The sequence below is a fragment of the Coregonus clupeaformis genome, chromosome 27 (genome assembly GCF_020615455.1).
Source record: "Coregonus clupeaformis isolate EN_2021a chromosome 27, ASM2061545v1, whole genome shotgun sequence".
Classification (NCBI taxonomy): domain Eukaryota; kingdom Metazoa; phylum Chordata; class Actinopteri; order Salmoniformes; family Salmonidae; genus Coregonus; species Coregonus clupeaformis.
In genome coordinates this window covers 1,329,360-1,355,805 of record NC_059218.1, presented here as the reverse complement: position 1 = coordinate 1,355,805, position 26,446 = coordinate 1,329,360, and the positions used below count along the sequence as shown (strand labels likewise).

Here is a 26,446-nt window from a genome sequence, read left to right as displayed (position 1 = left end):
AACACACCTCCAGGCTGTGTAAGGGCTATTTTACCAAGAAGGAGAGTGATGGAGTGCTGCATCAGATGACCTGGCCTCCACAATCACCCGACCTCAACCCAATTGAGATGGTTTGGGATGAGTCGGACCGCAGAGTGAAGGAAAAGCAGCCAACAAGTGCTCAGCACATGTGGGAACTCCTTCAAGACTGTTGGAAAAACATTCCAGGTAAAGCTGGTTGAGAGAATGCTAAGAGTGTGCAAAGCTGTCATCAAGGGAAAGGGTGGCTACTTTGAATAATCTAAAATATAAAATACATTTTGATTTGTTTAACACTTTTTTGGTTACTACATGATACCATATGTGTTATTTCATAGTTTTGATGTCTTCACTATTATTCAACAATGTAGAAAATAGTAAAAATAAAGAAAAACCCTTGAATGAGTAGGTGTGTCCAAACTTTTGACTGTTGACTGGTACTATATGTAAAAGGTATGATTTATACTTTTCATGATTCAGTTGTGTAGGTTAACGTTTTTGATAAATATATTTAGGAAAGTTAATAAATACAAGAATATTCCCTTTGAAAAAGGACACACAGTTTAAGTAGAAATTACATAGCCATTTGGTTAGCCTAATAGTTAACCAACTATAATAGTTCATAACCACCTGTTTTTTTTATAAGCAGTTCGTTCCACTGTTGAAGTGTAACCCGTCTGAGTGTTTCATGTTAAAGCTTGTCTACTGCTGACACTCCTCCATCTCAGTCCTCTGTCACATTTCTTGGCTCGGCTTATTTCTCTCTCTCTCTCTCTCTCTCTCTCTCTCTCTCTCTCTCTCGCTCTCTCTCGCTCTCTCTCTCTCTCTCACTCACTGTTCCCCCCCCTCTCTCTCTCTCTCTCTCTCTCTCTCTCTCTCTCTCTCTCACTGTTCCCCCCCCTCTCTCTCTCTCTCTCTCTCTCTCTCTCTCTCTCTCTGCGTGTTATGAAACATGGGAGCATGCCCTGATCATACTGCAGATGAACTATGAATAATGATATGGATAAATAAGATACACACCACATGCTGTGTCACATTGTGGGACTAACAGAATAACAACAACTTAGTCATCAACAATCTAAAAGTCTTCCATGCACAAGTTTAACTTTTACGTCAGACAGACAGATAGATACAATACTTTATCAATCCTTTAGGGGAAATAGGGGACAGTGATTGTAGCAGAGCAGATGAGGTGAGGTGAACCAGGGTGTGACAGACAGGGAGACAGACAGGTGAGCAGACAGGGAGACAGACAGGTGAGCAGACAGGGAGACAGACAGGGAGACAGACAGGTGAGCAGACAGGGAGACAGACAGGTCTCCCCCTACAGGTGAGTAAAGGACATGACATACTTGTCAACAGAGAGGAGAGGGTCATCCATTAGCCTTTTGGGATATAGCTCGTTAATTTACATACCCATAAGAAAACATGAGATGTGATTGTGAACGATAGAAATAACAAAGAAGTGAAAGGGAGAGATAGTGAGGAAGAGGTAGAGAGAGAGCGAGAGAGAGAGAAATCAACAGTGTAGGCTACTGTACGTGGCTTTTTGAGGGCATCCCCTTCCTCCTCTCGTCGCCCCTTGACATTCTCTCTAAGTGCCCTGCACTTGTCTCTTCTCTCCTCCTCTTCTCCCTATCCCTGGTCCCTGCCCTGGGTGATAGTGTGGTGTCTGCACTTCTGTCCCTCTATAGATTAACCCTGCTTTTGTCAATGGGACAAAGAGAGGCCCCTCCCCGCTGCTGAGCTGGGGCTTTCAGCGTGGCCCTTTGCCAGGGGAGGCTTTAAAAGGGTGGGGGCGCGTGAGTCCTCTCACTCTCATTCCAGGACAGCCAAGGGCATCAAAGCAAGGTGAGTCTCTCTGTCCCACCCAGAGAACCATAGCACCAGCCTGATCATCCACCCAGCCAGCCAGGCAGGCAGGCAGACAGAGCAGGGCAGAGTACCTAGTGTAGGATAGCAGGCCCCATACTGACTCGGTCTGCCCCCCACCACTTCACACGGCAGCCAGGCAGGCCCAGGGGCATAACTCTGGGCCACAGGAACAGGGACCAGGGGCCGACAAGGGATGGAGAAAGAAAAGGAGATTGAGAGAGGAGGAAAAAGAGGAAGAAAAAAAGGGGATAATAGAGAGAAGGGGACAGAAAAAAATAGGGAAAAGGAGTCATAAAGACGAATATCCTAGATGTGGCCCCTGGCCTGTTGGACTTTCCTCATTCCAGTACCGGATCTGTAAATAGCTGCTGATGCTTTCAATCCTGCTATTCAGGCCAGTCGCTCATAAGCGCATGATTTTAGCCTCGCTGGGATACTATCCTCACAGGCGTTTCAGCCCTGAACAACACATAGCTAAACCAAGACTTTTAGCCCTGCATACAGAGCTAAACCAGCCTTTTCACATTCTGGAGCATTCGAGCTGTACAGGCCTTTTCAGTACATAAAAGCATGCCATGTAGCGTAGAATAGCAATGCTGCGGTGGTACAATATGGATAGTTTATTACACAGGGAGGGAGTCCTGCTATACCAACCTGCCACTGGAATCTATTCTGGGGTTTGAAGCACAATGCTGCTCCATTTTCTCCCTCCACCAGCTACTTTGCATACCTCTGTTTTATATATGTATTTTTTTTATTTTTTATTTACATGTATATTTGTTTGATGCTCAGTATTTTTGATGTGGGCAAACTTTGTTGCCGAACTTTGTTACATGTCTGGGGCAGTGTGTGTGCTTATATGAGAAGAAAGAGTGTGTGTGTATGGTCAGTGTGTGTCTGTGTGAGTATGAATGTGTGGGAAAGACACTTTCAGCAGTCTAACTAGCATCACGAGTTGCACATTGCCCAAATGTAACATTCTACTCTTTGTAAAAGTAGTATTGTTTATAACAGTCCTGCTATCTGTCCTCTCTCATTCCAGACAATAAGATGACTCATCATTGCACCAAGTTCTCTGGCCACTGGAAGGTATGTAAGACTGGCTTACTGTGTGTATTTATATATGTATATATATATATATATATATATATATATATATATATATATATATATATATATATATATATATAAACATGGGGGATTGGAAGTGATGCAGACAATTACATTGATGGAAGTTACAATCTATCTGCAATATTAAGCTGATCTACCCGCTAAAAAAATTACATAAATAAAAAAGACTGGCTTACTGAGTGTGCGGATGACAGCACAGCTCCATGCATCATATAAAGGACTGCTGTGGACCTGTTTCAATACTTTAAAAAATAAATGTGTCCATGATCTAAAAGCAATGTAGTGAAATTCTTACTTCCACCTATCCAACCATGGCAGATCAGTAATTACCTCAAGGAAGCAAGAGGGGAAGGAAGGATGAATTTGTTAAGTATTTGAGCTTAGTCTGTGGGTCCAGGAAAACTCTTTAACCAGAGAGTTGTGTGAGAAACAGGCCTCTAGGATCAATGTGACAACCTGAGCTCAGGACACACCGTTTATCACAGGAGCCTGTTCTGTCAACAGCAGGGTTGGGTCTAGACACACTCTTTCTGTTCCAGCTGAACAGATTACACCCTGCACAAATTTAGACAAATCACAGACCATATTAGCTCTAAAGAGGGAGTTGTAGAGACACTTCTGACTGCACACTACAGGGGGTGGTGGCACCTTTAATTGGAGAGGACGGGCTCATAGTAATGTCTGAAACGGAGTTGATGGAACGTATCGAACACATCAAACACATGACATTTATTCCATTCCAGACGTTATTATGAACCCTCCTCCCCTCAGCAGCCTCCAGTGCTGCACACAAACCTCAGCTTTAACCTGTCCAGGTAAATAGATAGATACAGTATGTAACTCATGTGTGTCTCTCTCTCTCTCTCTCTGTGTCCCTCTCAGATCATTGTCTTCGACGAGGAGTGCTTCCAGGGCCGTCGCCATGAGTTTACCTCAGAGTGCTGCAATGTGATGGAGTTCGGTTTCGAGACTGTGCGCTCCCTCAGGGTGGAAAGTGGAGCGTGAGTACTTACACACAAATCCCCACTTCAAATCCACACCTGCAGAAACGCTCACACAGACCTTGCACTCTATGGTTTCAGACTTTAGAACTATTGCTCAGAGAAGCTAAGGGAAAAGGGCGATCTCTTACTTCTTCCCTTTCTCCCTCTCGCTCCTATAGTTGGGTTGGCTATGAGCATGCTTCCTACCAGGGCCAGCAGTTTGTGCTGGAGAGAGGAGAGTACCCCCAGTGCGACGCCTTCGGAGGTAGCAACGCCTATCACATTGAGAGGATGACCTCCTTCAGGCCCATTGCCTGCGCTGTGAGTAACCAAGCTACCACTCTCTTCCTCTTTCTATCTATTCCTATCTGTCTCTACCACTATCTATTCCACACTCTTCCTCTTGACTGACTAACTGACATCCTCTCCCCCCGTCTTCTCCCCTCCAGAACCACAGGGAGTGCCGAATGACCATTTATGAGCGCGAGAACTTCCTGGGTCGTAAGGGCGAGCTGAGCGACGACTACCCCTCCCTCCAGGCCATGGGCTGGTGCAACAACGAGGTCGGCTCCCTCAAGATCCAGTCCGGAGCGTGAGTAGCCAGCCCTTACCACAGTCAACCGACCTCTCTCTCTCCCTCCCTCTACTTCACTCACTCCTTGAGCTCTCACTCCAATCTGCCTCGCTCTCTCTTTCATCCTCTCTCCAATCTAATGTTTTACCACTCCCTTAGCCTCATAGTAGCCATTACCGCCAACTGACTCTGAAATCTCTCTCTGTCTCTCTACCTAACAGTTTTGTGTGCTACCAGTACCCCGGATACCGTGGCTACCAGTACATCATGGAGTGTGACCGTCACATGGGCGAGTACAAGCACTTCAAGGAGTTCGGCTCCCACTCCCAGACCCCTCAGATCCAGTCCATCCGCCGCATTCAGCAGTAACCTTGCACCCGTTATCCCAAGCTTACCCCCACTGCTACCCAATGCTGAATAAACTGTATTTCTAAAACCTCACTGACCTCCCGTCCATGCTTGTGCCTCTCTGAATGTATCTTAACTGTAGGTGAAATTGTACTACTAGAAACATAGCTAAAGACAAACAAATAAACAAACGCAGGTCTATTGAGACATTTTAGACTGGAGCGCTTCTGAAAACATTACATTCACTGGCCGGAAGGTGGCGCTACGTCTCCATGCCAGTAATCACAACAACAAAAAAAGGAAGATCAATCTATTGACAAAATATAATAATAAAATATTGCTTAGTTAAATCAAATATAATGGTGTGATGACGTACATTGCGAGGTAGAATCACACACCTCATACTGATGATATTATGAGACAAAGTGGCCTTCGGGCGACAGGCTATGATAAGAGTCAGGTGGAAGCTCGGCTGACCATTTGGGATGGGCATTGGAGGCGAATTTTGCAGCGCTATCATCAAATGTATTTGCTTCCCATTTGTAAAATGCTTCTCCAAAAATAAATCACCGTTGTATAGGTTGTAAAGCCCAACAAAATTCGTCAGCAATTATTATTTTATTAATAGTGTGTCACATAATTGAAGGCCTACTGGTCAATTCATATGCATACTGAATATTAGGAATATTGCCTACCGCCCTCATTTGAACAGTGTTACAAATATAATTTTTTTGTTAAACAGAATAGTGCTCATTTTATATAATGGTTTTTATTTTATTAAAATCAATAGGGCATTTATAATAATGTAGTTCCGCGTCCATGAGTGGTCTGGTTCCATTACATGTTTTCCAGGCTTCTCAGTCGCAGTGTGAGGAAGTGGGGCTTTCACAGAAGCTAGCTTGTTTCTGAGAATACGCAATCCACTGGGGGACACAAACCCACTACACAGCTGCACACAGGAGACTCAGCCAACGAAATGGAGTAAAGTATACTGTCCCTACTCGGACTCAAAAGGGATAACAAGAAGAAATCTGTGCCTCTTTGAGGAACGTAAACAAACAGGATATCAAACATTCTTCCGCGTCGTCAGATTCTGTCGAATGCACAGGTCTCAGCGGCTCGTGCGGATTCCTTCGGGCTACTGTAGCAAGAGCAAAGTGTCTTGAGGAGCGCGCAACAAGGAGGAAAAGAAACGTATGGTCACAACACTTTACCGAGGAAGACACTGACAGGCAGCTGATATTAGAAGACGAAATTATATGCACTTAGGTTGTTAGTTTAGCTTCCATTGTATGTTGGTTGGTTGGCTAGCTAGCAAGTTGTTGGTCGCCCAGAAAACACTCAACTTCCAGTTGAAGACAGTCGTGAGAGACCGTGGACGTTTATCAAGCTAACGTTAGCTAGCCAATTTCCTCCTTCCAACGCCCCCTCCCCCATCATAACAGTTAGCTAGCCACTGGTGTATCCATGCCAGAGTCCACAACACTGGGGTGAATTATTATGGCTAATTCTGTGCGGTTTCGTCGGTCTCTTTTGAAATGACGTGGATTTGCCTGAAGATCAAGATTCGTTAGTTGAGATAGCTAAACTGGTGGAGTGGGTTTCGTGTCAGTGCGATAAAGCGGTTGTTAGCTAGCGCTAACTAGCTAAGTAGGTTAGCTAACGTTAGCTAGTTAGTTGAAATTCAACTGGCTACTGGTTTAGCTACTTGCAAGCTACTGTAACTAACTCGCTACCAAGTAGCAATGTTTTGCACAGCAGTTGGTCGTAGCTAACAATTCTCCCTAGTCAAATGGAGAATCTAGCTGGCTGATGTCGTGGCTTAATTTATGTTTAAATATTGCGTCTAGTTAACGTTACTGTAGTGCCAATAACATATTGTTGTTTTCTTGTTAGCTAGATTGATTTTCGTCGGATATCTAGCTAATTGTTACAGCATTGTTTTTTGCATGCTGGCCTGGATATTCAGCCAGCAACCTGCATCTATGTGGCGACGTTCTACGATTGATGTCCTAAAAAATTGTAGCCAGACAGGAAGCCAACAACTGACGATATAAAAGCAACGCTGACAATGCGAGACAATTGTTTTGATTCTTCATTTTGGTGAATACGTGTGAACCTACCTTATTCGGTATCTGGACTATTCATTCGTGGTCCAATTTTTTGGGATACAGGCACTTGTTATTTTAGCTTTCTACCCTTGTCATCGTTTTTACAGGATGTCTTCATCGGATGCCATTTCGATAGATTTGATGCAACCCATCTTTGTTGACGCATAAAGTTGTTTTATTTTAAAGCATAGGCGACAAGACGCAGTTAGGAAGCTTGAAACATAGGTCTTGGTGGAGTCAGACGTACCGCAATATTTACATTTTTTAGCTTGACAAGAAGATGAAACAAATCACCCAGGATCAGTGGGGTTTGACAGTTATTAGCTAACTAGCTGGCTTACTAGTTAGCCAAATCTAGCAGGTGGTCCATCTAAATAAGTGAAGTGCTTATGGGGGTGGGGGTGGGGGGGGGGACAGGAACGAAAATATCGAATCAATCTTGTCTGGCCATAAATGCCATTATTTCTAACTGCTTATATTCGGAGTCCATGAAACCACCAAACATTTGCACATCACGGAACCTTATTGATGGAAGAATAAAAAAATACCCAGATGAGTGAGCTATCAATAAACTAGTCATCTAGTGAGCTATCAATCTCCTCTCCGATTTACATTTTTTTCTGTCACAATGGTTGTTTTGAGAGACCGTGTGTGCCAAACCTAGAGGAAGAAAACGGCACGCTCCATTCGATGGTCGCCCCTGTCATCCGCATAGCTGTCTTGGTCGCCCTGGTTGGATCTAGCTAGATTCAGTGGACATTCGCTTTGTCTTTCCTAAAAAACGTTCCCACGGCAGGTGTTGTATCGACCCAGGGTTGAAGATGGCGGACCTCGAAGCAGTTCTCGCCGATGTCAGCTATTTGATGGCGATGGAGAAGAGCAAATCTACTCCAGCGGCCCGGGCGAGCAAGAAAATCATACTGGCTGAACCCAGGTACATAACTGCTCATCCACCATAAATTGTGCCTCGGTCAGTCAATGTTTGTCAGTCAAATTGGTGTTCGTATGTATGTGTAGGGAGATGAAAACCCTGTCTAATTCAAATCTGTCAGTCAGTTGCAGTAGTTCGCTAATAGGAATCAATTTGTCAGCTGTCTCAGGCTTCAGGGTCCCAACTGTCTGAGGCCCCATTCCTCAAATCCACTTTAGTTCAATTTGCATCTGACATAATGGCATCTAGAATTATATCATTTTAATGATGCTTATTAACGATGGGTTCTGAAGACCAGACCAAGAGTCATTCCAGCTATTACCAAAACAACCCATCCACCACCCAGGGTGGGAAGTTAACACCAGCCACCAGTCACATTTTGCCATTGTCTGGTAGAATGTCTATTCTTACCAGCCACATCGCGTTTTGTGAGCAGTTTATTTTATCCAAAGCCGACATGTAAATTAAAAATATGTGTATGTCAGCTCTGGAAGAGAGAATCTCAAGGCTACAGTGGTGAAAGCGGGGTGGGGTGTACCGTGTTTTCTGTGATTTATGTTAATTCTAATTATATTTCAAACATTTGAGTGGCTGGTAAAATTACGGCATCAAAAAGTTAATTTCCCACCTGCTACCATCTGTTAGCAGAATCTTATTTTTTCTATATATTTTTTGGCTTCTTTAAATAATATGCAATTTTTTTCGTCTGATACATTAATCTGTTAGGCCTATCTGTTTATGATGGAATGATGAGGTGAAATATTAGAAGAGATCAATCGATGGAGGGAGCAGGAGGGGTCTTCTGCATCCATCCTAGTCTGATTAGTCGGGCTGTAATCAGGGATAGGCAAAAATGACAAAATACCATAAAGATCAGTGTATCAAAATAAGCAACAAAATACTTTTATTTTGTAATGTATTTAATTAAAATACATGTATTTTGTATTTTAATATACATTTGCAAGTAGCCGGGCCTAACAGCAACAACATTCTTAGTAAAGTTTACAGAAAGGTTTTACTTGATATGACTGATATGTTGTTGTTTATCTACCTTAGTTGAGCAAGTCACTGGATAATAGTGTCTGCAAAAAAAGAAATAAAAATGTATGGGAAAATTAACATACCAAGATGAACAGCAAATCACCCTGTTTCAAGTTTATTTGTCATACATACAGGATTCTAAATACACTGTCCAATGAAATGCGTACTTGCAGGTTCATTCTCGACAATGCAACAACAATAAGAAATAATTAAAGATTTAGAATACGAAAAAGGTAAATTGCTCACTGGGTATTATTATTGGCTTTGTTTCGGGGCAGAGCTCATTAGCCCTGGGTTTGGCCGGGGTAGGCCGTCATTGTAAATAAGAATTTGAACTAACAGGTCTGTGAGAGCCGGAATTCTTACTGGTTGGTAGGTGATCAAATACTTATGTCATGCAATAAAATGCAAATTAATTACTTAAAAATCATACAATGTGATTTTCTGGATTTTTGTTTTAGATTCCGTCTCTCACAGTTGAAGTGTACCTATGATAAAAATTACAGACCTCTACATGCTTTGTAAGTGTATCAAAAACGTGTTCTCCCCACTGTATATGGTTCTGTTCGGCACCAAGGTAAAGTTAGTTTTATATTGGATATATTTGGTTTTCTCTCAATAGCTATTGAACCAAGGATGACAATTAAAATGGTATATTCCGAATCAGGGCAGGATGGAGAACAATCCACAGCTATGCTTATTTTACTTTGGATATAAAAGGAAATCCAGAGAAGAAGAAAACAAGTCACACACTATAAATATGTCAGTTGTTCCTCATTTCCCCCTGATTCAGAATATACCATTTTCATTGTCATTGCATGCTTGATTCAATAGCTATTGACGAGATAAAAAATGAAATCCAACATAAAACTAACTTTACCTTGGTGGTGAACAGAACCATATACCTACCAGCTCTCTAAAAAGTCAGGTAAACAATACTTTCCTGTTGATATTTTATCTCGAGAACAGCTGAAGGACAAACCGCACAGACAACAGGTAGAGTAAGCTTTTTAAAGCTGCAATATGTAACTTTTTGGGCCGACCCAACCAAATTCACATAGAAATGTGAATTATAGATATGTCACTCATTGAAAGCAAGTCTAAGAAGCGGTAGATCTGTACTATGTGCACTATTTTTATGCTTCCTGTTCTTAAGTTTCATTTTTGGCTCTTTTACTTTCGGTTTCGTACACCAGCTACAAACATCTTAAAATACAATAGTTATGGAAAATATATTTCACAGCGGTTTAGATGGTACAATGATTCTCTACACTATACTTGCATGTTTTGTCACATAAAGTGAAAATAGGTAAACTATTAGAATTTTAGCAACCAGGGAATGGCAAAGCAATTTCTGCATAGTGCATCTTTTAAATGTATTTTATTCAACATTCTGGCATGTAAGCAACATTTACACTATTTTGCAGGGATTAGTTTCAGGCTGTATATAACAATTAATGGTGTATTACAGCCTGATTTAATCCGACTACATCCATCCAGCTCCATCTGTGTATCTCTCCCCTTCAATTGCCTGAATCTACCCAGTCAATCACTGGTCTTTATGACAACAATTTATTAACAGGTTTTGAATAACAAATACAGGCCTACCGGCAGGCAGCTACCATTGGGATGTTGTAGGCAAATGTGAGGTGATGGAAATGGTGCGTTTTGGAGTGTGGTGTTTGCAAGGCAAGACCTTTTGATGCCGCCATAGCAACACATTCTGTCAGTTAGTATTGTTGGAGCTAACTGCTGTGCAGCCCAGACAAAGATATTATCTCCCGTTAGGTGTATAGTAGTGTGGAAAGGCCCTGTTGTCTGTGACCTTTAGATACTATTCATGCTAAACTGTTTGCTATAAGCACTTTGGGTATGGGTATGGGCTCCCGAGTGGCGCAGCGGTCTAAGGCACTGCATCTCAGTGCTTGAGGCGTCACTACAGACCCCCTGGTTCGATTCCAGGCTGTATCACAACCGGCCGTGATTGGGAGTCCCATAGGGCGGCGCACAATTGGCCCAGCGTCGTCCGGGTTTGGCCGGTGTACGCCGTCATTGTAAATAAGAATTTGTTCTTAACTGACTTGCCTAGTTAAATAAAGGTAAAATAAATAAAAAAATAAAAAATGACCCTGGCCGTGACCCACTCTCCGAGGGAGTATTGGGATATTAAAAAAACACATTTCCAAATCACACATGCTTATTAATACACACTTGTGAAACAGGACAAATATGAGCACCCACCAAGTTATTATATTTGAGAAAAAAACCTACTATACAAATAAAATGCCTTACTATAACTGAAAACCAATTTGACCTTTTCAGATTGGGCTACAGCTTCCTCTGACAAACCTGCACACACCAGTTTCGCTTATTAGCTGTACATTTAATTTCTTGTCAGTTAAGGTCAGGGTTTGAGTGTCTAGTCTGTTACAGTAGGAGGTCAGACTATAAGGGATGTCTCGTTTTGTTGATGAAGAGTGGACATCGGTGGCATTCTCACCATCTATTTCTCAGGGTGTTTATGTAAATGTGAATTGAACAGCTAAAAGAGGATGGACATGATGAACGTGTGATAATGTTAACAAGTGTCTGACTTGTAGTCTAGGCTGGAACATCTAGGTTTAAATCCCTTAGTCCTCAAAGCTTCAGAAGCACAGTATGTTATGCTATCTCTTCATCTATTGCTTGCTTTATGGACTTTTCTCTGCTGTAATATGTAGCGTCATGGTGAGCAAGGAACATAGATCCAATCTCTTCCTCAAAGTTGTTTCTGATAATGTTATAAATTTGCTTTAATCCGAGTGATCCTTAATGATGTGCTGAAAGTTTTATAAAATGGCAGGTAGCCTATTGTTAATCAAATAGCTTAGAGACGTTAAGTATAGAGCTGACATGATTCACTATTCTACCCAACAGATCATTTCTAATCTACAAAATACAGTGTCTATATAAACTCAGCAAAAAAAGAAACGTCTTCTCACTGTCAACTGCGTTTATTTTCAGCAAACTTAGCATGTGTAAATATTTGTATGAACATAACAAGATTCAACAACTGAGACATAAACTGAACAAGTTCCACAGACATGTGACTAACATAAATTGAATAATGTGTCCCTGAACAAAGGGGTGGTCAAAATCAAAAGTAACAGTCAGTATCTGGTGTGGCCACCAGCTGCATTAAGTACTGCAGTGCATCTCCTCCTCATGGACTGCACCAGATTTGTCAGTTCTTGCTGTGAGATGTTACCCCACTCTTCCACCAAGGCACCTGCAAGTTCCCGGACATTTCTGGGGGGAATGGCCCTAGCCCTTACCCTCCGAACCAACAGGTCCCAGGTGTGCTCAATGGGATTGAGATCCGGGCTCTTCGCTGGCCATGGCAGAACACTGACATTCCTGTCTTGTAGGAAATCACGCACAGAACGAGCAGATTGGCTGGTGGCATTGTCATGCTGGAGGGTCATGACAGGATGAGCCTGCAGGAAGGGTACCACATGAGGGAGGAGGATGTCTTCCCTGTAACGCACAGCGTTGAGATTGGCTGCAATGACAACAAGCTCAGTCCGATGGTGCTGTGACACACCGCCCCAGACCATGATGGACCCTCCACCTCCAAATCGATCCCGCTCCAGAGTACAGGCCTCGGTGTAACGTTCATTCATTCGACAATAAACGCGAATCCGACCATCACCCCTGGTGAGACAAAACCGTGAGTCGTCAGTGAAGAGCACTTTTTGCCAGTCCTGTCTGGTCCAGCGACGGTGGGTTTGTGCCCATAGGCGACGTTGTTGCCGGTGATGTCTGGTGAGGACCTGCCTTACAACAGGCCTACAAGCCCTCAGTCCAGCTTCTCTCTGCCTATTGCGGACAGTCTGAGCACTGATGGTGGGATTGTGCGTTCCTGGTGTAACTCAGGCAGTTGTTGTTGCAATCCTGTACCTGTCCCACAGGTGTGATGTTCGGATGTACCGATCCTGTGCAGGTGTTGTTACACGTGGTCTGCTACTGCGAGGACGATCAGCTGTCCGTCCTGTCTCCCTGTAGCGCTGTCTTAGGCGTTTCACAGTACGGACATTGCAATTTATTGCCCTGGCCACATCTGCAGTCCTCATGCCTCCTTGCAGTATGCCTAAGGCATGTTCACGCAGATGAGCAGGGACCCTGGGAATCTTTCTTTTGGTGTTTTTCAGAGTCAGTAGAAAGGCCTCTTTAGTGCCCTACGTTTTCATAACTGTGACCTTAATTGCCTACCGTCTGTAAGCTGTTAGTGTCTTAACAACCGTTCCACAGGTGCATGTTCATTAATTGTTTATGGTTCATTGAACAAGCATGGGAAACAGTGTTTAAACCCTTTACAATGAAGATCTGTGAAGTTATTTAGATTTTTACAAATTATCTTTGAAAGACAGGGTCCTGAAAAAGGGACGTGTTTATGAACGTTGCAGATAGAACTATCATGAAAAGAGCTTTAGGCCTATTCGTTATTCTACAAGTTGGAGATGGGCTTGACGTCTGTCCATAATATATTTATATCTGAACGTTTTGCACCCTGGGGTGTATTCATTAGTCGGATTCCGTTGCAAAATGTTTTGTATTTTGTGGAACGTCTTGCAACGGACACCATTTACTCTAGGAACCAATAAGAAGCAAATGGAACGAAACGGGTTGTGACCTACCGGAATTTGTCAAATAGAAACATAGAAATGTTTTGCAAAAGTCTGCCACGAATGAATACATGTATTCATTACGCTGCTTCTGTTGCAGAACGTTTTGTCTGTTGCAAAATGGAAAATGTTTTCCAACGAAAACAACCGTTTCTATTGGACAAATGCAGGTAGGTCCCTCCCCGTTTCGTTCCGTTTGCTCTGTTTACTTCTGTTTTGGTTCTTAAACAGTAAACGGTTTCCGTTGCAAGACTTAATGAATACACCCCTGGTGTTTGTGCAGCAGCACCCCACTGCCTAATGGGAGCTGTAGTGCAGACAGACTTCCTCACCACTGGCTGACCACCTCAAGAGATCAGATCAGCAACACATTGGGACCGGTTTCCCGACCTCAGAATAAGCGTAGTCTTGGTCTTAGCACTTCCAACAGAGGTTCTCCATTGATCACTCTTTTGCAGGGCTCTACAGTGCAAACATTTTATTTCGCATTTGCGACTACAAATAGATGCGCGCGAACTGCAAAAGTCAAGTATGAGTACATATGCGAGTAAAATGTATAGCAAAATAAATTGCTGTAGCTATTTCTGCAGTTTTGTTTCATACTCTGGTATATCGCACAAAGAAATACGAATCCCATATCCCACCTTGTGCAGCAACAGTGCCTGGGGAGCTGTGCGCTGTGTAAGTGACGTGCTGAAATATTCATTTTTAGAAGCCCACGGCACAGGCATTTACCCAAAAGTCTACTAAAGTGTGACTTTTCCCCTCATGTTTCTTTGCTATTATGTTGTTTTGTTCACAGGCTAGGTTGTTTTCAATGTTAGTTTAAGTGTGCTGCAAGTGCTAGCAAAGAGACGTGGCACTCACAGGCATGCGAGTTTCACCGGTACCACGGAAATCTCCCGCCTGGAAAGGATGACTCAAATATTTGAGGGGTACATTGTACTTGATTGAGCATGGAACTCCCCAAAAACCTATTATTCATGAACTTTTGGTCATTTATTATCATTAAAACACTAGGGCTGGGAATTGCCAGGGACTTCACAAAACAATATTATCATGATACATAGGTGCCGATACGATATGTATAGCGATTTTCACAATTCTATATGTATTGCGATTCGATACTGTGATTTTATTGCAATTCGATGTTCCAAACATGTTTTTCACCGTATGTCTGCTGCAGAGGGACGAGAGAGCCATGACAAAACAACACGTTTTGATCAGTCAAGGACATACAGTGAGGGAAAAAAGTATTTGATCCCCTGCTGATTTTGTACGTTTGCCCACTGACAAAGACATGATCAGTCTATAATTTTAATGGTAGGTTTATTTGAACAGTGAGAGACAGAATAACAACAAAAAAATCCAGAAAAACGCATGTCAAAAATGTTATAAATTGATTTGTATTTTAATGAGGGAAATAAGTATTTGACCCCTCTGCAAAACCCTTGTTGGCAATCACAGAGGTCAGACGTTTCTTGTAGTTGGCCACCAGGTTTGCACACATCTCAGGAGGGGTTTTGTCCCACTCCTCTTTGCAGATCTTCTCCAAGTCATTAAGGTTTCGAGCCTGACATTTGGCAACTCGGACAATCAGCTCCCTCCACAGATTTTCTATGGGATTAAGGTCTGGAGACTGGCTAGGCCACTCCAGGACCTTAATGTGCTTCTTCTTGAGCCTCTCCTTTGTTGCCTTGGCCGTGTGTCTTGGGTCATTGTCATGCTGGAATACCCATCCATGACCCATTTTCAATGCCCTGGCTGAGGGAAGGAGGTTCTCACCCAAGATTTGACGGTACATGGCCCCATCCATCGTCCCTTTGATGTGGTGAAGTTGTCCTGTCCCCTTAGCAGAAAAACACCCCCAAAGCATAATGTTTCCACCTCCATGTTTGACGGTGGGGATGATGTTCTTGGGGTCATAGGCTGCATTCCTCCTCCTCCAAACACGGGGAGTTGAGTTGATGCTAAAGAGTTTGATTTTGGTCTCATCTAACCACAACACTTTCACCCAGTTCTCCTGGGCATTGTATATGTGCTTTCTTAAGCAGGGGGACCTTGCGGGCACTGCAAGATTTCAGTCCTTCACGGCGTAGTGTGTTAACAATGGTTTTCTTGGTGACTATAGTCCCAGCTGCCTTGAGATCATTGACAAGATCCTTCCGTGTAGTTCTGGGCTGATTCTTCACCGTTCTCATGATCATTGCAACTCCACGAGGTGAGATCTTGCATGGAGCCCCAGGCCGAGGTAGATTGACAGTTATTTTGTGTTTCTTCCATTTACGAATAATCGCACCAACTGTTGTCACCTTCTCACCAAGCTGCTTGGCGATGGTCTTGTAGCCCATTCCAGCCTTGTGTAGGTCTACAATCTTGTCCCTGACATCCTTGGAGAGCTCTTTGGTCTTGGCCATGGTGGAGAGTTTGGAATCTGATTGATTGATTTGCTTCTGTGGACAGGTGTTTTTTATACAGGTAACAAGCTGAGATTAGGAGCACTCCCTTTAATAGACACCTGGGAGCCAGAAATCTTTCTGATTGAGAGGGGGTCATACTTATTTCCCTCATTAAAATGCAAATCAATTTATAACATTTTTGACATGCGTTTTTCTGGATTTTTTTGTTGTTATTCTGTCTCTCACTGTTCAATTAAACCTACCATTAAAATTATATACTGATCATTTCTTTGTCAGCGGGCAAACGTACAAAATCAGCAGGGGATCAAATACTTTTTTCCCTCACTGTAAGTGCTGAAAACAAATTGGCTCCCTATTTAAAAAGATGGAGAACAAGCTATGAAGGACAAATACTGGAGTTTTGGTGCAGGTACAGCAAACGAGTGCAAAAATACTTTTGCAATATTGTCTCCCGAGTGGCGCAGTGGTCTAAGGCACTGCATCACAGTGCTAGCTGTGCCACTAGAGATCCTGGTTCGAATCCAGGCTCTGTCGTAGCCGGCCGCGACCAGGAGACCCATGGGGCGGTGCACAATTGGCCCAGCGTCGTCCAGGGTAGGGGAGGGAATGGCCGGCAGGGATGTAGCTCAGTTGGTAGAGCATGGCGTTTGCAACGCCAGGGTTGTGGGTTCGATTCCCACGGGGGGCCAGTATGAAAAATAAAAAAATTATGTATGCACTCTGGATAAGAGCGTCTGCTAAATGACTAAAATGTAAATGTAATTGTCAAAACGATACGATATAGCGTCAAATAATATCCTCAAATACTTTCATTGTGAGCCTCAATTTATTTAGGTGCTCCTACATTTTTTAAATTAGGAGCACATGTGCTCCTTGGGAAAAAATGTCAGCGTAGAGCCCTTTTTTGAGTCTACAAGTAGGCTTAATCTAGGTGCAGAAAACTGGTCCTAAACATAAAATCCCTTTTTTAGTGAAATTCAATATGTGATGTGTTTAGTCACATCTATTGATGAAATCAAATCCCGAACTCGGCCGAAGTTGGCCTACTAAGGGATGACATTGTTTGCAGACCCCACTGTGTTTGTTCAGGGCAGGCTGAACCATACATGGCCTTTGGCAAAGCCACTTGTTGATTTGTTGTTTGCTTTCGATGTTGTCAATGAACCGGTCCAAACTGCAGCCTAGACCAAATGTAGTCTGTTCTTAACTTTTCTACACTGATCTCCTATTGAGGCCAGAGTCTTTTCCACAATGGTTGGTGTGGGTGGTGCAGGATTTTGCTCCAGCAGAGCAGTAACGCACCTGATTCATGTTATAAACGAATCATCGTAGTCTTCAACCAAGGCTTTGATTAGGAGAATCAGGTGTGTTACTGCTCGGCAGGAACACTTAGCTGTTCAGAAAAAGATGTGCTAGTTCTGGCTGAGAAACGATTAGCTGGCTAATTCTGTTAGTGTCTGCGTTTACAATTTAGCGAGGCTACTTCTCTGAAAGTGTCTGTGTTCTATCCAGTCATAGTCAGGCTTCTGTGACTTCCTCATCCTCTCACAGTCCCGGCTCTATCAGGCTCTGAGCTAGTTAGCTAGCTATGTTGTAAAAGTGAAACAGAGTCGGTGTAGGCCTGCATTTGGTTTCCCCCTGTAGAGAGCAAGTTTACTGCCCCAACATTAAAGGGACTGCCCCTACTCCGAAAGCATCGTTATTCAGATGGCTTGATTCCTCATTTGTCAGCTGGGTCTATGGTGTGGATCCCACTACACACATTAGGAGAAGTGTGCAGGCGTCAATCTCAAATGGAAAAGATCGCCTCATCTAATCTCCCGAGTGGCGCAGTGGTCTAAGGCACTGCATCGCAGTGCTAGCTGTGCCACTAGAGATCCTGGTTCGAATCCAGGCTCTGTCGTAGCCGGCCGCGACCGGGAGACCCATGGGGCGGTGCACAATTGGCCCAGCGTCGTCCAGGGTAGGGGAGGGAATGGCCGGCAGGGAGGTAGCTCAGTTGGTAGAGCATGGTGTTTGCAACGCCAGGGTTGTGGGTTCGATTCCCACGGGGGGCCAGTATGAAAAAATTAAATAATGTATGAACTAACTGTAAGTCGCTCTGGATAAGAGTGTCTGCTAAATGACGTAAATGTAAATATAAATCTAATAAGCTTTGGAAGAGGTTGCTCTTCAAAGGCCAATCTCTGTGTACTTCGCCTATTGCTTCCTAGGCAGGTGTGTGATGGTGTGTGCATTGAGCTTAGGTGTAGATGGGAATTTGATTGCTAATCGTCCATTAGGTATTTGTTTACAGGGCAGAAGAGATAAGATGCTATTCTTCTGTAATAAAAGAGCATGTAATGGGGGTGATAGTGGGGTTTACTTTAACAACGGCTGAAGTAGTAAGCTATACATGGCCTGCTCTTTATGATTAGGCTGCTTTAGTCTCTCTCTCGCGCTGTCTCTCTCTCTGTCTCGGTGTGTGTACTAAAGCCAGGATTACCATACAGCACAGCAGGAATTAATACAGCAGATTGAGAGAAAGCATTAATACCATCAGGCCAGGGTCAGCAACATCACTACTGTGGTGGGCTGTGACATAGGCTAGTTCTTCCAAACATAAGCGGCTAAAGTGGACACTGACTGTTTTAGCCTACTCTGCCAACCCACCGTCCCAGAAACACTTATTAGATCTGACCTGTCTGTTCCCTGTCCGGGTTGAGATGGCTTTATGGAAATTATTTGTTTTTAATTTGATAAGGATTTAAAAGATTATCACTGGGATAATGTGTGTGCTCTCCTGAAATTGGCTATGATGATAATCCGACAAGAGGGAGAGACCGAGAGACGGAGAGGGGGAAAGAGGAAGAGTGCTGAGAGCCAGCGTTGATGTGAGCTTTTTAAATGTCTTAAATAATAATAAATAATATGCCATTTAGCAGACGCTTTTATCCAAAGCGACTTAGTCATGTGTGCATACATTTTTACGTATGGGTGGTCCCAGGGATCGAACACACTACCCTGGCGTTACAAGCGCCATGCTCTACCAATTGAGCTACAGAGGACCACAGACAGACCCTGTCTTGGAAAGGCAGTTTAAAACAGTGAGGTAAATAAATAAAGCCTGTTTGTACTTTGAGCTCGCTGTGTGTGTGTGTGTGTGTGTGTGTGATATTTGGATTTGTGTGTGTATTTCAGCTTTGTATGTGTGTGTGTACTTGGGGCTGTGCTTATATGTAGTCTTAAGTTGTTTGTGTGTGTATTTGGGGTAGTGTGTATTTGGGGTAGTGTGTGTGCCGTTGTGGAGATAGCGCAGTGCTGCTACATTCTCCAGGCTTTGCCTGCTGGGCAGCACTGGAACCGATAGAGAGGATAAAGGGATGGGGGGAGGGGTAGTGGGACGGGCGCTGTATTGTTTGAGCGAGATCAGGGAGAGACAAGAGATTATGTGTGTTGTGCAGTAGGAGGCGGTGGGAAGAGAGGGAATCACCTAGAAGGATAACTGAGAGGGAGGAGGAATGTGGGGTAGTTGCAGGAGGCAGATTCCGATTCGGGTGGGGAGTGTGAAGCTTCCTCTCCTCTCCAACTCAATAATCAAAGGTATACAAGTCCTATCCGTTTCAATCCTTGAAGGGAATTATTGAACTATTAGTAAGTGCACACCAGTGTAGCAGAGTCGGTGGATTGTTATTGGCTCTTGTAGCAGAGAGTGGATTGGGATTGACCAGTGCAGCTGAGTGGATTCTGATGGGCCAGTGTGTTGTCTTCTCTATGGCTCTGTCCAGAAACAGCCCCTACTCCCTATGGCCAAGGTACTTCATCATTGGATTGTTACGATATCATAGTAACCCCACCTTTTCCCCTGATTGCCTACTCAGAGGAATTTGCTACAAATTGCTTATTTATCCAATCAGATGTATACAAGTCATGTCCACCAGGGACTAGGGGTTAACTGGACTAGTTGTTTCTGCAGCAGGCAGGCAGGCCTATGACTCACCCCTGGCCTCCAGTGAATGAGGAAGAGTCTACTTCCTGTATCCTGGTTCCTGTGGCTCAGTTAGACAGAGCAGAGGAGAGCTATTACTGGCACTGGACTGGGTACAATTTGGCCCTCCTAAGGCACAGATCCAGGACCAGCTCTGTTACTACAGCTACTATTTGTTCAATTCCTCCACTGGTTTTACTGCAGGTGCATTGGTGCTGTACTAGCATCAGTCACTGTGTTATAAATTGGTAGTTAGCTTAGCGTCTTCGTGAGCATCAGACACTGTTTTACTACAGGTTAGTTAGCATTGGTGCTAGCATCAACTAATATGTTATAAACTAGCAGTTAGCATTTTCACTAGCTAAGCATCAGCCACTATTTTACTAAATGTTTAGTTAGCATTGGCGGTAGCATCTGCCGCTGTGCTAACTAAACCTATAGTAAAATAGTTAGCGTCTCCGCTATATTCAACCACTGTTAAACTTGGAGCTAGCAACTTGTTATGACGCGCTAGTTAGCATATTCTAGAGTTATCCTTTTCTGTTGTTATTCAGTGCTATCCGAACCTGCCAGGTCTGGGTCAGCCAGCCCAATACAGCAGAACCATTCAAACCACACTAATGATATCAGGGGAACAATGATCCACGAGGGAATCGCGAATAAACTGGGCTGTGTGTGTGTGCCTGGCCTCCTGCCCGCCCAACTCTAGTGGGTCTGCCGTTGAAGTGCTTTGCTGAGAGAACATAATTAATCAACAATACAATGAACAACAGAAGCTGGTTATCACTAAACGGTTTGTCAATAGATTGAGATTAAACAAGATAAAAAACAAAAACATTTGTTGTGGTTCTGGATCATATCAGCCGTATCAGTGTGTGATTGTCTCTCTCGCCCGCCCTCTCTCTCTCGCCCGCCCTCTCGCTCTCTCTCTCGCCCGCCCTCTCTCTCTCGCCCGCCCTCTCTCTCTCGCCCGCCCTCTCTCTCTCGCCCGCCCTCTCTCTCTCTCTCTCTCTCTCTCGCCCGCCCTCTCTCTCTCTCTCTCGCCCGCCCTCCCTCTCTCTCGCCTGCCCTCTCTCTCTCTCGCCTGCCCTCTCTCTCTCGCCCACCCTCTCTCTCTCGCCCGCCCTCTCTCTCTCGCCCGCCCTCTCTCTCTCTCTCGCCCGCCCTCTCTCTCTCTCGCCTGCCTTCTCTCTCTCTCGCGCCTGCCTTCTCTCTCTCTCTCGCCCGCCCTCTCTCACTCTCTCGCCCGCCCTCTCTCTCTCTCGCCCGCCCCCTCTCTCTCTCTCTCGCCCGCCCCCTCTCTCTTGCCCGCCCTCTCTCTCTTGCCCTCTCTCTCTCTCGCCCCCTCTCTCTCTCTCGCCCGCCCTCTCTCTCTCTCTCTCTCTCGCCCGCCCTCTCTCTCTCTCTCTCGCCCGCCCTCCCTCTCTCTCGCCTGCCCTCTCTCTCTCTCGCCCGCCCTCTCTCTCTCTCGCCCGCCCTCTCTCTCTCGCCCACCCTCTCTCTCTCGCCCGCCCTCTCTCTCTCGCCCGCCCTCTCTCTCTCTCGCCCGCCCTCTCTCTCTCGCGCCTGCCTTTCTCTCTCTCTCGCCCGCCCTCTCTCACTCTCTCGCCCGCCCTCTCTCTCTCTCGCCCGCCCCCTCTCTCTCTCTCTCGCCCGCCCCCTCTCTCTTGCCCGCCCTCTCTCTCTTGCCCTCTCTCTCTCTTGCCCTCTCTCTCTCTCGCCCCCTCTCTCTCTCTCGCCCGCCCTCTCTCTCTCTTGCCCGTGCCACTGGCAGTAATAGACCCATCTAAGATCTCTCCCTCTCTCGCCTGTCTTAGGTAAGGTGTCTGTCTGGCCAATGTGCTGCCATGTGGAAAGTGTTATACTCTCCTGCAGCTGTGTGTGTGGTAACTTTCCCCTCCTCTCTCCTCTGTGTACGCTAATGGGCCCGTGGAGGGGGCGCTAATTGATTAATTCTCCCCTGCCCTCCTCTCATTAACACCCTCTCCGAGGGCAAGCTGCTCCTGTCCTCCCACCGCCGCCTCCTCGTTCGGCTGCTCCCCACCATCCTGTCAGGGGACAGGTAGGCAGGCAGACAGGGACAGGTGGCAGGGAGAGGCCCATACCAGGGCAGGGATGGTGGAGGGGAGCAGGGAAGCGAGATGAAAGGATGAGAGGACAGGAGAGATGAAGGTGGAGAGAGGAGAAGAGAGGGCCGGGAGGAATAGAAAGATGTTGTGGAGTGGGGAGTCCATACTATGTGATTGTATCAATGCCCTATCTATGTGCGTGTCCCTTTTTTAAATATGCTATAGTTTTCGAACATTGTGGAGCTCATTTGAGCCTTGTGTCCCATAGGGGATGAAGAGGAGTAAGTAAGTACGTTTCTAACATCCTATTCTCCTTTCTCACCCCTCTCTTGAGCAGTATTCGCAGTGTGATGCAGAAGTACCTGGAGGAGAGAGATGAGCTAACGTTCGACAAAATCTTCAACCAGAAGATTGGTGAGTAGTCTGTGTGATAATGGACATTATTGTCCTTTCACTAAGCAAACAACCACGAGAATCATAGCACCATGTCGCAGACACACACACACACACACACAAAAGGAATGTATGCTGGGAGCTGTTGACTTGGGATAGGTTTGTGCTTTGTCAGTGTGGTGATTGAGTTAGTGTGTGTGGTTGTTTGTGGTGTGTGTGTGGGCGAAAGGATGACACCGGTCCTGTCTTGCCTGACAACACTCTACTTCCCTATTCGAGCTGACCTCTGCCGTCTGTATGAGGCTGCTGATTGGCTAACCCTGTTCCTGCTCTACAAATGCTTACAGATACTACTGGTGATCAGTGGGAACTAAACTGTTCTTCCCTGTGGCCTACCTAAAGCACTGGGACACAAGCTTTTGGAACTTTTCCTGTGACCCAAAACCCACTTTGTAAACTGAATCCGTGCTTGTAGCCAGGACCAAGTTTCAGCCACCTGTCAGCTAGCCTTTGCTTGGTCTCCACTAGTATCACTGTGAGCCAGTAGCAGCTGTCTGTACCAGGGGACCAGAGCCCTGCAGGCTTTCACTAGCTTTACTTACTGCTGCTCTGCTCTGTCTCACCTCCCCTCAGAGACTGCTGCGCTAATTCTCACTCACTCTCTCTGTCTCTCTCTGTCTCTCTGTCTCTCTGTCTCTCTGTCTCTCTGTCTCTCTGTCTCACTGTCTCTCTGTCTCTCTGTCTCTCTCTGTCTCTCACTGTCTCTCTGTCTCTCACTGTCTCTCTGTCTCTCTCTGTCTCTCACTGTCTCTCTCTCTCACTGTCTCTCTGTCTCTCTCTCTCACTGTCTCTCTGTGTCTCTCTGTCTCACTGTCTCTCTGTCTTTCTCTGTCTCACTGTCTCTCTCTCTGTCTCACTGTCTCTCTCTGTCTCACTGTCTCTCGCTACCTGTATCGTAGTTCTTCAATGTGTTTCGACGTGTTGCCTTGTGTATCGTCACATGCTTGTAGCCGACAGTTCTAATGATCTTTATGTAACCTCTGCGTTGGCCACCTTTTGCTTTGAATTTGAATGTCAAATGTGTGGTGTGTGTGGTGGTCATGGGCTGTAGCGCCTACTGCCACTGTTATCCTGTTGCTCTCTGACACGGAGGTATTCTGTCTGCTCGACCACCACCACATCAACCTGAACCTTAACCTAATCACAACACACACCACCAACTTGCCTAACAACAACATTGACACTGGATTGCTGCCATCTGTTTATGGCGATTTAGTTTTTGTATTTTGTGAGGCTGCTGATACAAGTTGGGCTGTGGTTGGACATTGTGGGAAACAGCTGATAAGTGTAGATTGTACCCAGCCATGTTGACAGGCATTTGGTTACTGATATAGATTCTACACAGCCGTGTGTGTGTGTGTGTATGCATGCTCTTGTCATGGTGAGCAAGGTGCACTCTCATCGTATTGGTTTTACAGAGAAGAGGGGTGGGTGGCGGGATAATATTGCTCTCTCTCTCCCTCTCTCCTTTTTAGCTGTGTTTCTCTGGGCTGTGTACGGGCTGAAGACACACATCAACGCGCTCACGTATGTGTCCATCTGTGTGTCCCTAAGGCCTAGGTTGTGTGTGTTAGACCATGACTACACATGTCAGTACCAGAGCATGTGGGAAGGTTAGGAGGCACCGTCACAGACGTCCAGCCCCTTCTCGCTCTCTCTCTCTCTCTCTCTCTCGCAGTCTCTAGGCTCTGCTGTCTCCCTCTGCTGTGGCTGCTCTATTTTTCTCTCTCTCTCTCGTCTCTGCTCACCCCACTGTCTGACTCTCACTGGGTCGGCCTACTGTGATGTCTTGATGCTGCACTGCACTGCCGTACAGAGATCTCTCCCTCCTTCCACCTCTCCCTCCATCTTTTTCTTCCATCCTCCCCTCTCTGTCCTCCAGTCTACTCCCTCCCCCCTTTCCTCCTAGCAGGTGACACCAGAGTGTGTGTACGGAGTGCCTGTGAGGGGCTGAGAGGTGAGAGAGGCTCTTTCCTTCTCAGATGCGCTCACACACACGTTAGCTGTCATATGGGTGTGTAAGACTTTGTTTACATCGGTACAGGCTGGGGGCACAGAGCTGATGTACAGTGTCTATTGTCCAAGATGGCCAAATGTGATTGGCTCTCTGGCGACTGGAACACTGAGCTCTGGTTGGTTATCTGGGTGGAAGGCTGGCTCCTTATTTGTGTTCTAGAGACCCCCATAGCTCTCTCTTTCACTCCATCACCTCCTCTCTTTCTCCTTCTGTCTGAATATTTAATTTCCCCCTCTGTTTCTTTCACTCTCGCGCTCTTGTCCCCCCTCTCTCTCTCTCTCTCTCTCTCTCTCTCTCTCTCTCTCTCTCTCTCTCTCTCTCTCTCTCTCTCTCTCTCTCTCTCTCTCTCTCTCTCTCCGTCTGTCAGAGTTCTGGAATGGATGATGTGAGAGTTGTGTGTTGCCTAGCAACTGCCGGTTGCCATGGGAACTCGGCGGAACTCCAGTGTTTGCTCAACAATCGGGAGAAATGAAATTGATTAAAGGGGGAATAAAAAAAGCCGATGAGGAGGAGAGGAAATGGAGAAGGGGACCTTAGACGAGAGCGCTGAAGGCCAGACGCTAGACGGTTCCCCAACCCAGAATGCACTGGGGCTGCCCGAGGCCATCGTGGGGTGTGTCGGGTGGGGCAGTGTCAATAGTCTACAGTGGCCTTCTCATCTCTTCTCCTGCCCATGTCTCAGACCTTCCTATCCAGATCTCCTCGCGTTGTCTCTCCTTATCTCACCTCTTGTCTCCCCTACACTTGTGTCATGAATTCCTCACAATGGCTCATACCCTGGGAGATTCTTATTTGGGCAAAAGACCGTCCTCTCCTCGACGACTCTGTTCTCTCTCCTCCGTGACCCAGAAACCGAAAAGTGGTCGAGTGATCGAGGAGAGTGTCAGTTCGTTATTAGGTGAACGGAGGAGTCTGCCTCTGTCCTCGATTGCGTTCTCCCGCAGAGGAAGCACAAGTGCATCCTCTGAGTCTCCTCTGCTGAAATCCTTCACACCCCCTTGAATCAGCTGTTGTTTTCTCTGAGGAGAAAAGCATGCACACATTTAAAAACGATACGCTACTTATCCTTTAATGTAATATTTCTCATTTCATAGAAGTACCTTTGTTTCCTCTCCTCCACCCTCTCTTCACCTTTTTGACCTTTTTCAAAATGAGGCGAGGAGAGGACGGAGGAGTTGGCAAAACCATTTGAGAATCTCCCCCCTTCCTCGCCGTATCTCCTCACAATGTCTCCTCGCCCCCTTCTCGCTTGAGTAGGAGAGTACCCTCCATCTCTCTTTACTACTGTCATGTGTATGTATGCGTGTGGTGATGGCCAGTGTAGAGCCAGCCAGGGCAGAGCCTTCAGAGTGACCTGCATGCTCGCTGGTATGATAATAACAATGACGATCACTGTTGTTTATCTTGTTAGTGTGTCAGCTCATGTGTATGCTGATGTCTGTGTAGGGATGGCAGGGGGCGACACAGTGGTGTGTGTATCAACGAGTTGGCAGTTGTGTGTGTGTGGCTTATTGATTGGTGCTCCAGCAGACGGGTCTAATTGCTGAGGAACTGGGTGCATTAATTGGCTGGTCGATCTCACACACAACAACCTTTTGGGCCATCAGAGCAAGGGGGCAGTGACTGGTACCAGAGTATGTGAGTTTGACAGAGCAGTGTTTGCTCTGTCTTACTGCTACTCTCCCTAAACGACAACATCCAGCCTCTGTTCTCTCCTCCCCCGGTTTCTCTTCTCTCCATATACCCCCACTCCCCTCTCTCTTTCTCTCTCTCTCTTTCTTCCCCACCCCCAGCTTCTAGGCACGTGTGTGTTTATAAACTCTGGACTAGTTGTGCAATGTGTT

General features: G+C 45.5%; 2 protein-coding genes across 3 annotated transcripts in view; both read left to right on the top strand.

Annotated features, from left to right (window-relative positions):
• The first annotated feature begins 1,805 nt into the window (after positions 1-1,805).
• Positions 1,806-5,022, top strand: LOC121541124 (beta-crystallin A4-like). The gene is made up of 6 exons (XM_041850102.1): positions 1,806-1,869; positions 2,936-2,982; positions 3,907-4,025; positions 4,187-4,328; positions 4,457-4,599; positions 4,803-5,022. Exons 2-6 carry the CDS (start codon positions 2,944-2,946, stop codon positions 4,948-4,950), a joined length of 591 nt encoding a protein of 196 aa, XP_041706036.1. The 5' UTR covers positions 1,806-1,869; positions 2,936-2,943; the 3' UTR covers positions 4,951-5,022.
• Positions 5,023-5,833: 811 nt separating this feature from the next.
• The window catches only part of LOC121541513 (beta-adrenergic receptor kinase 2), a 46,758-nt gene continuing 26,145 nt past the window's right edge, over positions 5,834-26,446 (top strand). Inside the window, exons 1-3 of one of the 2 annotated variants that reach the window (XM_041850581.2) lie at positions 5,834-6,123; positions 7,837-7,974; positions 22,470-22,546. In XM_041850581.2, coding sequence (XP_041706515.1) covers positions 7,862-7,974; positions 22,470-22,546 — 190 coding nt within the window. In that variant the 5' untranslated portion in view covers positions 5,834-6,123; positions 7,837-7,861. Of the gene's footprint in view, positions 6,124-7,836; positions 7,975-22,469; positions 22,547-24,093; positions 24,113-26,446 lie in introns of those variants that run through there. The other variant, XM_041850582.1, reaches the window with a different exon arrangement.

Coding starts and splice junctions, on each gene's coding strand:
- LOC121541124 (XM_041850102.1), top strand. CDS start 2,944: ATGACTCATCATTGCACCAAGTTCTCTGGCCACTGGAAG. Junction 2,983..3,906: donor AGTTCTCTGGCCACTGGAAG/GTATGTAAGACT, acceptor TGTCCCTCTCAG/ATCATTGTCTTCGACGAGGA. Junction 4,600..4,802: donor CTCAAGATCCAGTCCGGAGC/GTGAGTAGCCAG, acceptor TCTACCTAACAG/TTTTGTGTGCTACCAGTACC.